The sequence below is a fragment of the Aptenodytes forsteri genome, unplaced genomic scaffold (genome assembly GCF_000699145.1).
Source record: "Aptenodytes forsteri isolate BGI_AS27 unplaced genomic scaffold, ASM69914v1 Scaffold216, whole genome shotgun sequence".
Taxonomy (NCBI): domain Eukaryota; kingdom Metazoa; phylum Chordata; class Aves; order Sphenisciformes; family Spheniscidae; genus Aptenodytes; species Aptenodytes forsteri.
Genome location: NW_008796114.1, coordinates 533,060 through 544,760, shown reverse-complemented (window position 1 = coordinate 544,760; position 11,701 = coordinate 533,060). Strand labels below are relative to the sequence as shown.

At 46.9% G+C, this 11,701-nt stretch overlaps 1 protein-coding gene across 1 annotated transcript in view; it reads right to left on the bottom strand.

Annotated features, from left to right (window-relative positions):
* Nucleotides 1–9,380, bottom strand: part of SIDT1 (SID1 transmembrane family member 1) — a 27,071-nt gene extending 17,691 nt beyond the window's left edge. Inside the window, exons 1-8 of the mRNA XM_019474102.1 lie at nucleotides 9,304–9,380; nucleotides 9,054–9,099; nucleotides 6,014–6,115; nucleotides 4,792–4,875; nucleotides 4,094–4,187; nucleotides 2,821–2,892; nucleotides 2,334–2,427; nucleotides 654–697 (exon numbers count right to left, since the gene is read on the bottom strand). Of these exons, the coding sequence (XP_019329647.1) occupies nucleotides 654–697; nucleotides 2,334–2,427; nucleotides 2,821–2,892; nucleotides 4,094–4,187; nucleotides 4,792–4,875; nucleotides 6,014–6,115; nucleotides 9,054–9,099; nucleotides 9,304–9,365 (598 nt within the window). The 5' untranslated portion in view covers nucleotides 9,366–9,380. The remainder of the gene's footprint in view (nucleotides 1–653; nucleotides 698–2,333; nucleotides 2,428–2,820; nucleotides 2,893–4,093; nucleotides 4,188–4,791; nucleotides 4,876–6,013; nucleotides 6,116–9,053; nucleotides 9,100–9,303) is intronic.
* Nucleotides 9,381–11,701: the final 2,321 nt, after the last annotated feature.

The following is an 11,701-nucleotide window of genomic DNA, read 5'->3' as shown; positions in this document are numbered from 1 at the left end:
GAAACTCCCCAGTCCCCCCCCCCCCCCCAAACATGATAAAAATTTCCATCTTTCAATGGTAGCCTCTTAGATGCAGCTAAGTTTTTATAATGCAGAAATCTGCAGTGTGTTGAAATGTGGGTGCAGCATAAAGTAAACTGAATCCAATACCAAAGTCAATAACACAAACACCACTACCTAACTGTATTAGTCATTCATTCACTTGGTTGTCTGCAACTCCCAGTTAAAAACAAATTTAAATTTAAATTAAATTAAAAAATTAGAGACTCCATGCTTAAACCAGGCAGAGGAAATCTTAAAGCCTAAGAGCTGACAAACTGAAAGTGCTTTGTTCAGAAACGAACAGACCTGGCAGCAGTAACATTAGCCTGTAGCCAGGTCTAGCCAAGGCTTGCCCTCCCTCCACACCTCTAGAAGCCAGCTCCTCAGGGCAGGGGTCAGGACCAGGTTCAGGGGAGCCTGCTTCAAACGCCCTCTTCTTGTGAGGGCAGAGAGAAAGCTCTAACACCTTTCATCAGCACCAGAGACTATGTGGTACAGGTACAGGAAAGAAGGCTTGAAGGGACAGAAAGTACTTGACTGACAGTCTGTCCCCTGCCTGGCCTGGGACCTCTGCTGTTCACTTAAAGCTGTCACACAACAGGAGACCTTACCATCCTCAGGACTCAATCTCCCACATGAAGCCTTCCTCCAAACCCTGAAAAAGAACAGGCAGCACTCATGAGATAGCCAACAAACCCCATCACCTGCCAATCATGGCAGGATTATCTAGGACACCAACAGGTAAACATGGTGCAAGCTCTAAAAACAAGCAAACAAAAACCCAACAAAAAGGAACAAAGAAAATACTGTTTAGACTAGGCATGGCTCAGCCATGACTGCCTGCTGTCCACCTCTCAGATTTCCAAAGCAACGGAGGTCTTTTTTACCCCCTCAATTATCCACTAGACACAGGACAACAGGTTACATGACCATCCCATCCTGCACTGCAGGTTGGGAGAGACTCTCAGACCACCTTCCCAAACCAAACTCCCCCATTCAGGGGACCAAGCGCATAAGAATCTACTGAAAGGGCAGCAGGAGCTAGAGGCACACATCAGCACGATGCTTAAGAAGCTAATACCACCTCCTTCAGTGCAGGTGCCAAGCTAGGGAGGGTAAGAAAAAAAAACAAACATATGCTCACAACAAAGAAAAAAATAACAGCAAAAAAGAGCACACACACTTAAGTAATTTCATTGAATTGTTCCAAAGAAACGTTGTTTCATATGTGTCTTGAAGTTAAGTCATCTTGAAATTGCTTTGTTTCAGAACACCAAACTTTTAAGATCCCCTTTTCTGAAGCAGCTGAAAACTCTGCCACATTCAGTCTGAGGAGCTAGCTGATAAGTGTGGTTCCCACAAAAACAACCTGCTATTTGCTGAAAGCTTTATATGGCTCTTCTCATGCCAACCGTTGCCCAGTAGGGCAGGGAAGAGTGTTGAAGGGGCCTCCCTACTCTCAAGCCTCCACAGTTTGGACAAAGGATTCACTTAACTGTTGTCACTACCTACACAGGCAGCAGTAACGGATCCCAACAAACTCCACCATTCCCAGCACCTTAAGAGTACCTGCCTGGTGCCCCACCAGGGCTCTCATCCTGTGCTAGTAGTTACCCGCCCTACAGGAGCAAATCTTTCCTCCCTTTTAGGCTGCTGTCCCCTTCCTGCCCCTCCAGTCCTGCTCTTACTCAAGAGGACTTCAAGATCACCTCCAGTAAGCAACAGGGAACCCTTGGGTAACTGGGAAGAGTTTTGCTTCTCCCCCCGCCCCCAAGAGCAGCCTGTCACGGTAGCTGGGCCCAAGTTCACCTCAGATGCAGATATTCCCCTCAACACAAGCCCAGGCATCAAGGTCTGGGGCAGGGGAGGCAGGTCAGGAAGGAAACCAGCACTCTCGGGACTCCAAGGCCCTGTTTGGGTCACTGCCACTTATTGCAGTACTCGGCCCAGCACCCTGGGAAGTATCTTGGTTCCCCAATGCTCTGGCACCCCATATCCCAGACTGGCCCCACCACAATTCCCACCTGCCACCCAGTGTCCTCATATAAGGAAAGCACTACCAAAGCTATAGGGCAGAGCCTTAGGTTTTCATCATTGTCATGATCCCCACAGCAGAGGAAGAAAAGTTTTCTGGCTGATGGTCAGTAGAAGCCACTGAGTAGTCATGGACTTGTTTGGCTGCTCTGTTCAGATGCTTGCTGCCCCACTTGCCCTGAATTCACTGCAGGGTGAGGCATCTCTGAGGATGAAGAAAAACAGAAAGGCTGTTCTGGTAAAACCCCTCGACTCACCTGATATAGTGCACAAAAGCAACCACCACTGAGCCCAGGTAAAAGGAGAGGAAACTCAGGAAGCTGAAGAACATGGCCTGGACATAAACAGACTCTGAGGAAAGAGAAGGCATCAGTCAGCTCAGAGACCAGGGACAGCCCCTCTCAGAGCCAGCACTCCTTGTCCTGCTCTTCCCAACACTATCTGGTGACAATGCCCAGCCCCACACAGTCCTTCAAGACCCATCTGCTTTCTTCGAGAAGAATCGCCAGAACCTGTTGCAAGGTCTCCCCGTTTCTTCACCCCCAGTGCTAGCTGGTGTGCCCGTGAGACCACCCTGTGTCACACACCGTCTCCTGGAAGGGACCAGGGCTGTAATGGTTTTGACTCCTCTACTGGCGCTTTCTGCACCATCCCATCAGAGGGCTGCCAGCCCAGCCATACCTTCCTACACAGAACTGCCAAGTCTCCCCATAAAGCTGCATTGCTCTCCACAAAGACACTGACTTTTAATAGAAGGCACAATCGTCACTTGAAGGTTCTTCATCCGCTGCAGGTTCCAGGTACGGTTGACATTCCCTGGGAGATGCAAAGTGTACAGCAACTTTAGTGATCTCTGGCCCTTATCTTAGTTCTCTGCACTTGCAAAAACACCTGTCTGGCTTTTCACCAAAATCTGTGTGTGGTTTTGCTCTAAACCTTTTGCAGACTTGTCGATGTACAGCCTTTTCCATATGTTTCCCCCACCTCCCCTCTATCCACAGCCTGTTTTTCAGACTAGAAATCCCTGCTTGAGTCTTCCATACATTGCTCAAGTCTGGATGCCTGAATCCCACAGGCATCTCGTCTCCTATTCACCTAGTCCCCAAAGGGTAGTTTCTGTCACTACAAATACTGGGACACCATTTTTGCCTTTGGCCAAAACTCTGCTAGCAAAACACTTCTGTGCAGGATACCATGCTAGAGTCTTGTTATGTTTCAGCAGGGCTTAGCACACCCTGCCAGTACAGGTCTGCTGACAGCTTTAGGATAAGAGAAAGACACCTGGAAGGTGACAATTCTTTTTTAGGGTGAGAATTGGGGGAGCCCAGTATATCTGTTGGTTGCAGTGTTGCTTCTCCTACAGGGAGGAAGCCATCCAGCTTTGAGGATAGGAATGTCCCTGGTCTGAAATGGGCTCCAGCTTGCCACAGGGACAGCTGCACTCCCCCCACTCCAGTTTCATCTACCACATGAGTGGTGGAGGCTTTGCTTTTACCACTGCCCAGGAGGTGGAAACAGTGTTTTCTGGCTGGGAAAGGTACTAGAACAAGTCTCTCCTAAGAACGTTCCCCAAAAAATTACTAGTTTTCCTGCTCCCCCCAAGTTGGGAGGCTGTCATAGATCCCAAGATAACAGTTGGAGAAGGTGCTCTCTGCAGGAACTGCCATCTGGGCCTCCATGCAGGCAGGAGGATAATACAGCAGTAGCGAAAAAAACCAAAAAGCTGTAAGCAGCACTGCTTGGGTATCTCCAGTATCTCCCGTATCTCCCAAGACACCTCAGAAGAACACATAACCCCTGCAAGCCAGGTGCTGTACTAGCCAGCCACTTCCAGGGTTGATCAAGACTTTTAACCTACCCAACAATATTAAGTTTATACTTTGCTCTTCCTCACAGCTACCTCGATAAGCTAGAGCTATATGACCATCCTGTGTCATCCCACAGGAAGGTCCCCAAGGACTCCTGCTGCTCCACCACCTGGATGCAGCAACCAAATCCACCTCCCAGCGCAACTTACCATGAATGGAGGAAGGCACAGAACCCCCACAGGCATAATCCTCCGGTTTGATGACGAATACAACAAAGAACTGCTCACCTGGGAAGTCCTTTCTCTACATGGGAGGACAGAAGAAGACAGAATCCATGAGAAGTGAAGCAGCCTCTCCCTCCAATGCAAAGCAGAGGTGATGATCTCCACAGGGCCAGAGATCAGGTTTTAGTTGCAACACAGGCACCAGCTTTACAGAGACCTGCCTGTTCTGGACAGAGCTTGGCTTCTGGGGATGCTCCCCTCATCCTTGCTGACAATAAGCTGAGTTCATCAGTATGCAGTTCAGCAGTGCCCCAGTACAAGCAAACCAATGCTAATGCATTTATTTATTTATTTTAGTTAGCACAAACCATCTACCTAAGCTTTGCTCACTATAAAGCCCTACCACCACCACTCAGTGGTAGAAGAGCCAAGGTTTGAACAGAAGACACCTGGCTGCAGCCACTCTGATCTAGAGCCTCAGCACCTAAGACATAACACACCTACCTAAGCAAACGTAAACAAGGTTTTGTAGTAAAAGGTAACAACTCTTCTTCTACTGATATCAGCTGATCTAATAAAAACAAAGGATCACAGCCATACCAGAATCGACAAAATAAAACTAGGGATGCACAGGACAAGCCACTGAAGAAAAACCAACACTGGGACAAAAATCAGCATCTCACCTGCACCGTTATGGCTGCCTGCTTTGTCATAGACTGGTAAACACCGTTGAACTCCACATTATGGTCGAGGTCATACACTGGGCACTGAAACAGACACAACTAAGGGTTAAACTAGGGACAAAATCCAAACGAATCTCACAGGGAGCCAACAGGAGAACAGACAGTCCAGAACAGCAGGAAAAGGCCCTGCTTGGGGTGACAAAGGGAACAAAACAACAAGGACCCATTCAGAAGTTAGAAAAGCTGCTCTGAAGACACCAGTTGTGGCCTGCACTCGCTGATCTCGGCATTCTCACAAGAAGGCTGCAGTTTAATCCCAGAAGAGGATTCAGCCAGATTGATCACTCCACAATTCCCATAGGGCAGGGCATACACTCAGCTGTACACCGGTTGTGTCATGCTTTGCAGTCTGTACTATATGCCAAGTGCTTGCCCTCATTTTACTCTTTCCCAGTACTCTTAATACCTGATAGGTTCAAAAATCACCTGTTACAGTCTCCCCTCCTGCCCTTCTACCGTTCAAACACTGGGATGTGGGCAGGACTTGATGCTACCCATTTCTCTCCTCACCCCAGGTATTAAAGGCAACTGCCAGGACTTCAGAGCCAGTAGCCAAGGCATCTTGCACCTCTGTCACCATCTTGCTGCTCCCACACTGCAGGTCCCTGCATCATTCGGGGAGGTGGGAAAGGGGGAGAAATATGGGGCTATTTCCCAGCTGCGAGTGACAGCCAACTTCCATGGCAGGGAACAGCTGTTCTCTTCTTCCCTTCCCAGGAAAGGGGATCAGTAATTGCAGAGAGAGGAAATCAAATTGGAAAGGAGGAGAGATCTCATGTCTGGAAATCAGAAGCTCCCCATGCTGCCTTGAGCCAGGGGACAGTCAAGGGAACAGCACTGTCCCCTCCCTCAGCCACCAGCATCCCATCCAACACCACTCCACAGAGAGACAGACCCATGTCACAAGACATGGTGTTAAACCTCATGAGGGGAACATAACAAATGCCCTATGGACAGGCTGGAGAGGAACAGCTTGAACTCAGCATCTGTCTTTGCCTCCTTCCCACGGGATTTTCATTCCTCTTTCAGGGGCTCCCTTCATTACCACCACACTAGGGTGAAGCCCTCCTAGCACTTTTCTCTCTGTTGGGGCACAGACCTCCTCACAGCAGGACACAGAGCTCCAGCAGGCAGCTCCTTATCCTTCTCTGCTCAGACTTACCACAATATCCTGGACGGAGACAACCGAGCATGGGTAGACTGCATCAGACACCACTTTAATAATGACTGAATCGACATCCTGAGGAAACTTGTACAGAAAATACTGAGGAGAAAGCAGAGTACTGAGAGTTACGGTCCAGAAGTCATCCCTGCCAGTAGCTTCAGAGCCTCCCTAAGGTACCTGCACAGCCCAAGCTGGGCTTTGGGGTTGGATGTGGGGGCTTTCACAAAAATTCAGATTTCAAATATTAGGACCTTACACTACAGAAGAGCAGATTAAATATGTACAGACAACTCTCCCCCTTGCACAGCACACTGTTAGACACAGACATCTTCAACATGCAAGATACAGCATAGCTTCTGCTCCTCAAGCTTTTTTCCACCTGATGGAGCTAAAGTGACTTCATTTTATAGCCTACTCCATTTTATGTTGCTATGAGCAATTTCCAGATGTTTCCATACTGCTGGCTGTACTTTATAGACAGAACATATCCTGGAGTTTATCTCAGATGGGTTGCCTCAAAGAGAGATTGTAGAAAGTATTAGGTCAAACAATTGAACTCTGTCAAGAGTTTCATAAATGCCTGATATTAGTTGTAGGATTTAGGTTTTTTGGTTTTGTTTGGTTTTGAGGGCGGGGGGTAATGGGGGCTTCTCTTCTCACTTCAGCTTTGAAAATAATTCAGCTACAGCTCTGAAAAATTTTGGGAGAGACTAACATCTGCCAAAAGTATTCCTACTTTTCCTCTCAGGGCAAGGAATGGTGTTTCTTGTGCCTTCGTGCTTTGAGCAGGCCAACAGGACAGTCTGTGGGGTCAGGAGATGGTCTTCCCTGCCCCGGCAAGGGCGTTTTCGGATTTGGGAAAAAGATGTCCCAGGCAACATCATTATTTGCATATTTTTCCAGTAAAAGTTCCATGCACTACACCAGCCAGCTGCTGGAGAAGTAGGGTTTCTGTGCCCACCCCAGCAGGCAGGCTTGCTGCAAGGGTTCCTATCACCCCGCATGGAGCCCAGACCCTGAAAGCTCAGGCTCACAGTCACAGCTACTGAGAGGGGCTGATGGGCACCTCACTCCACCCCAGAGGGGACACAAGGCCGAGGACTGCCACCAGCCATCTTCCGCACTTCCTTATGGTTACCTGGCAGCTGCTGCTGCCACCCTGGGGCAGGCACAGTCCACGGGGAGGGAAGCTACCAGAGCTCCTGCTCCAAAACCGTAACTTGAGACATTCCCAACTGGCAAGCTCCCTTTATGTCACATAAACCTTGGTGCTGAGCAAGGGCCAGCTGTTTCCGATTTCCCTTCCCAAGTAGGGCCCCCAACTGGAAGGGCAGGGATATGAAAGAAATCACCCAGTCTTTTTCCAAGTTTGCCATTTCTACTAAAGCATTTATTCTCACCATCCTCCCTACTCCGAGCAGGGTCCCTTCACTGCTGAGGGAGTGCTGGCTCCAACCGCAAGTCCTTACAAACTGACAACTCACCAAGCCGGTTTCTTCAGTGGAGTGCATTTTATTTCCACCAAGCAAGGACACTAGCAGTCTGAGCTCCTTGGTTTCCCAGGTGCGCTACCCTTGGAAAGCTTTAGGGAAACTTCCTTCAGGAAGTCACCCATAAGGACCCTTCCATAACTTTCTTTTTAAGCCACACTTATATCAGAGTACAGAAGTAACATAAGGGGCATGGAGACCTACAGTTCTCTCCTGCACAGACTGTGAATGGTATAAACACACCCAGACAACACTCCTGACCTATACGAGCATATCTAATCTCTCCTTAGACAACACTCCTGACCTATACGAGCATATTTAATCTCTCCTGCCCTCAGGCATGAGCTGGGTTCTGGACAACAACTCTTTTGGTTGTTACGCTTGTCTTTTTCCAGTCTTAGGGCTATTCCAACACTCATCTAGATTTTGAATTGCCTTTTTTTTTTTTTCCTCTCTTCCCCCTGCAGACAACTTAATACCTCGATTTACAAAAACCTCAGCATTATACCAATTAAGAAGCACTCATCTTCTACTCTCTACATGTGGCCTGTAATTAAAAGTCACCAATCTCATATTAATTGTGACAAAAAACAGACCAAAATCACAAAGTTAATTCCAGGCCAGATCCTAAACACTCTACATTCAAATTACAAGATCCTAAGTAATGAGGGTTTATAAAGAGCCACCACCATTCCCTATGGTTCTATAGTATAAAATACTGCATGTATCTGCAAACCAACTTAAGACATTTGACAGCAAAAAAGATTAGCTGGGATCCCTGGTAATAGGAAACCTAAAATTAAGCGTTGTTACTAACAGTGATAGCAACAACAAAAATGGAGTACCAGACAGCCTGGGTAAATTACATACTCTCCCAGCTCTACGAGCTCCCGTATCACTATAGTTACTGCCAACAGCATTTTCATTCAAGAGAGGACTTGCAGTATCCGCTGGGCTCTAAACAAGGCTGCTCAGCTGGATGTGCTGCACATGTGTGCTCTCTTCTGAACTAATAACCAGACTTATCAGGCATTTTGTTTATCACTTCGCAACTTGACTTGCTGCCTAAGCAAGGAATAGCAGTCTGAGTTCTGTTGTACCTTTACAGCTTATTTATTTACATATTTATTTTTCTCCAGTAAAGACTGCATCTTAGCTAGTCACGCTACGGCAATTGACCCAGCACTGGAACAAGACATTGGTGCACACCATCTCACTTCCCACGAAGTACAGCAGTCCAATGGCCTCTGGACTTCTGTACATTTCTGGAATTTCCTAAACTGCAGATACCATTCATTTGCTCTGGTCTTGCTTTTTGGTTCACTTAGTTGCTTTGCAAGAGAACCCAAACATGACCCTAGAGGGGCTGAGGCACTACTACCTCTTCACTATATCCACAGAAAATTCAACAGTAAGGAAGTTTCCCTGCATCCTAAGAGGGAAACGACCTAGTCAGATAAGGCTTTTGCCATCTCTAACAAAGGATCTCGTCAACCATTTGGATGTGGTAAGACACACAAGCAACGCCACGCAGGACTCCTCCTTACCTGGGGCTGGGAAGGACTGGCAGTAAAGTTAAAGGCTTTGTTGGTCCTAGAAAAGAAATGCCAGCATGTTGAAGTCTAAAACTTTCAGAGTTGGAATACACACAGAGTACCTTCAGATTAAGCAAAAGAAAAAATAATCTCTTTTTTTTTTCTGGGAAGGAAAAAGAAGGGAAGAGTAGGTAGATGGACCAAATCCCTGTATTACAGATACATGAAGAAATTACATCTGTATTCTCGCATCCCGGCTTACTCAAGTTGGAAGTTCTCAAGCCTGGTGACTAGCAGCTCATACGCAATATTAAATGGTGCCATGGAAGAGACGTCCACAAATATAATCTGGTCAGAGGGTCCTGTCTCAGATGTTGGCTCAGAGGGACAGAGGGTCCGACTCACTTCTTGGTAATTGTAGGTTCTCTGATACCTACATCAGCCAGGGGAAGGAAGGAAGGGAAATTGGATGGGGGGGGAGAGAGAGAGAGAAGTTTACAAGTTGTTCTGCAGTTCTAAGAATGACGTTATTTTTCCCCTGCTTGCATAACTGAAATACTGATCTGAAAGGCCAAGACCATTCAGTCTTTTATTCAGAGCTCAAACTCCACCTCTGTTGCCTCTTGTGGTCTGCACAAGGCACTGGCCATCCCCAGCATTTCACTTCCCTTGAGGCTGCCTGTGCCATCTGCAGATCTAGTACATCTGCCATTTGCTGGAGGCAGAGAGAGCAATGACAGCCCAGAACAGCCACTGCTGTAATCATCCCCTGCATCAGGCAAGACACTGCAGGATACCTGCTGCCTAGCACCTGGATTTCAGTCACAGGATGAAGCTTCACATCTGAGATGGTCTAAGGTGTCTGCAAAGTCTCAGTACTTGCAGCCCAACTATCTCTGAGGTTGCTGAAGCTACACAGCAGCATCACTTTCACAAAGAAAACACTCCCAAGACAACCACCATCCCCAGAATAGACTCAACTTAGGCATACCTGGGGTGAGAAACAGAGGAGAACCCTTATTCCCCAAATGCACTGTAATCCAGCAGTTAGGGTGTTCTTTTGATAGCTTGTTCAAACCCTGCTCCAAACTAGAGCCCAAGAACTACTTGCACGCACCATAAGCAACTGTGGAAGTGACAACAATGCCATTTGGTAGATTCACCATCTAGTGACACAGGCAGATACCCAGCAGACAAGTCTCCTTGTACTCCGCTTACATATTTGAGAAAGTAAGAGACAAGAGCACGCTGCCAAATGAGGTTACCTACCAAATCTTGGTCTTCCTACGTTCAGCTGACAGTGAGCAAGCATGCTTTGCAACCAAGCCCTGCAGTCTACACAAGTAACAAGATCTAGCACCAGAGGAAGGCTGATGCTGAATACAGCTGGCAGACAAGCATGTTACCAGGAAGAGACTCCAGTACTTACAGGCCTCGAAAAATTAGTGGGACCTGCCATGACAGCACTCCCTTCTGCTGGCGAACTACAAACAGGACAGGATATTGGAGGTTCTCGGAGCTGCTGTTCACGTACACCCGCACTGCATCTACCTGTGGGAAGAGAAAGGAGAGTACAGATAGGCGTTAGCCGAAGGCAAAGAACAATACAGCTCCAAATCTAGGTGGGAGAAGCCTGTCCCCTTCCTCAGTCTGACCTACATGCTGGCAATATCCACAAGGAGATCAGCAGTGTTTATCACGGGACTGGTTATTCAGATCCAGAGGTCATTTACAGAAGTGCCTCCTTGCTGCTGCTCTAACCCAGAATCACAGCCCTGTCCCCAGGTCAGAGGTGACTGTCAGACAAGACACAGTGGACAAATGCAGTAGAAGTAAAAGGAAGACAGTTCAGTAGCTTCCACTTACCCAATTGGGAACAACCTGAATAACTTCTGTATACAATTAAGCAAACACACACACAAAACATAGAGGGCCCTCAGTTTACTATTTGCTTTGAGAAGCAAGCAAGCAGTTTCTCTGCACCAAATGGAAATGGCACCATTTCCATTTGAAAATAACCTCTCTTCAGTTCCCTCTCCAGAGCTGCACGCATTGTTCAAGAAAACAGGGTATGAGAATACATAACTCATCAGAAGAGACGGTACATCTCGATTAGAGGCCTTTAATTGATGAAAGCATATTAGGTAGATAAGATATACACATTTTAAACCCACCACATCTTGAAAAATTAGAATGGACTCTCACTAGATCAGTGAAAGACTTTTCATAGATATCTCAACTTTATACCCTCCAAGAAGAGTAAATGTAGAAGGGGATGCCACCTTCTGAAAAAAAACATACAGAGTTAGAGAGGTAGCAGAAGGGCAGCTACCTGAGATGGCAGCTTATGCTTACACTGAGGACACCAGATTCAGAAAAAGGGCTTGCATCTGCAATCACAAGTGTAAAAGAAAGTTTCCTATTTATTCTTGTTTAGTGATTCTAGGGTCACATGGGAGTTTAGTTTACTGGAACAAAACACCTTCTTGAAAGCCATTATCAACTTTCCTGCCATCATCACCATAATACAGAGACTACAGCCACCAATTCCTAAAAAATAAAATCTTCAAAAAACATCATAAATAATTTAATTAAAACCCCTTTGAGATAGAAGGGCAAACACTGGAATCTTTTTCCATTGCCTTCTGGTTTCTAAACCT